This window comes from Crocuta crocuta, unplaced genomic scaffold (genome assembly GCF_008692635.1).
Source record: "Crocuta crocuta isolate KB4526 unplaced genomic scaffold, BGI_CrCroc_1.0 scaffold2083, whole genome shotgun sequence".
Taxonomy (NCBI): Eukaryota; Metazoa; Chordata; class Mammalia; order Carnivora; family Hyaenidae; genus Crocuta; species Crocuta crocuta.
In genome coordinates, this window is record NW_027531547.1 from 10,155 (window position 1) to 11,663 (window position 1,509).

The 1,509-nt window shown below is 49.4% G+C and overlaps 1 protein-coding gene across 1 annotated transcript in view; it reads left to right on the top strand.

The window, feature by feature from the left end:
* LOC144238793 (uncharacterized) overlaps positions 1-734 on the top strand; it is a gene marked incomplete at its 5' end in the record, with an annotated part of 10,533 nt that extends 9,799 nt beyond the window's left edge. The window contains one exon of the mRNA XM_077772706.1: positions 127-734. Coding sequence (XP_077628832.1) covers positions 127-269 — 143 coding nt within the window. The remainder of the gene's footprint in view (positions 1-126) is intronic.
* Between the last annotated feature and the right edge of the window lie 775 nt (positions 735-1,509).

The window sequence follows — 1,509 nt, forward strand, 5'->3', positions numbered from 1 at the left end:
ACTCCAGTTGTACTGATGGGAGAGTCACTTCACCCAGGTCATCAGAAATGTGTGCTGTGACCTAGCTCCCAAACTAAGTCCCAGCCTTTCAAAAGAACAGGTGAAACTAATCAATGGCCTTTGTAGACCCCCTGCAGCTGCAGCGCACGAGCACCTCTGCCTACTACACCTACATCCTCCTCCTGGCCAAGAGCATGGTCTACTCCATCCTCATCGTCATTGGTCTGCTTGGGAGAGCAGTGCTGGGAGACAACGGGAAGGGATCCTGACCCATGGCGGCACCAAGGGTTCACTTTTCTTCATCGGCTATTGTCACAAAAAGTGTCTGCTGAGGATCTAGCGGGGCTTCCTTTCCGGGTTTGGGGCATTTCAGTTCACAGGTGTCTGCTTCTATTGTGTCACTATTGCAGAGCGGGTTCACAAACCCCTGGGCAAACGGGAAAGGTCACTCTGCTCCAAGAACAGAGTCTGCCATGACTCAGGGTGGGGGTGCCGGGGGGCAGCCACATGAGCTTCGGCGCCGATCTCTCCTCACTGTCCACCGGCTCCTCAGCCACCCAGCACCCTGGCCTCTGAGCACAGCCAGCGGGCAGCTTCCCTAGTGTCCCTGGGGCCCTTTATCCAGACACCTGCCTGGAGGCCTTCTGTTTTACACACCTGTAAGCCGCCATCCTTGCTACCTGAACTTGGTACTGTTTTTCATAATAGGCACAATAAAAATAACCAAACATCTACTTCTTCCTGTGTCGGTATTCATTTGGTGACATCTGAATACAAGGTAAGGGACAGCATGACAACTGAGCCTCCAATTCAGCATTGGTTGTAATCATGGTCAAGTGCACATGACTAATTCTTTCCCTGAGCGAGTCCTTGTAATGCCCTCTCTGGGGCACTGGCCCCAGGGGAACCCAAGCCGTGAATGTCCCTAAAGGCAGCAGATTCAGGCTTCTCTGCTTTAAGACTCCACCCTGGTGACAGGGTAAGAAGGCGCATGCCTGCGCGGTGTGCTCAGGCACTAATAAGCAGGACACTCATTTGTGTGTGTGTGTGTGAGTGTGTGTGTCCACAACAGGGATGTGAAACAAAATGTTCAGTGTGTGTGGCAGGTGGGAAAGAAATAAAGGGATTTTATATTTTTCTATTTCCATTAAGAAATGCATTAAAAGTAAAATGTCTTATATATTAGAGTGAGAAAAAAATCTCATTAAGGATTGGAAATGATTTGTTTATTTACAAGAAGCTTCTGGCTCTGTGAAACAGGTGCTTCTGGAAAGCAAGGAGAGGCTCCCATGTGGGAACAACACAAGACCCACCAAATACAAGAAGGAGGACATTTACGTTCCACCCACTCCTTCAGCTTCAGGAATGTCATCAGGCCTCTTTAGATCAGATACCTGGGTCTCTACTTAGAAACTCGGAACTCTTTCTGCATGTGGAAATCACAGAGGCAAAGAGGGAACTAGCAAATGACCAGAGCTGGGTGGGCTGAGTTCAGTGACTTGACTTTCA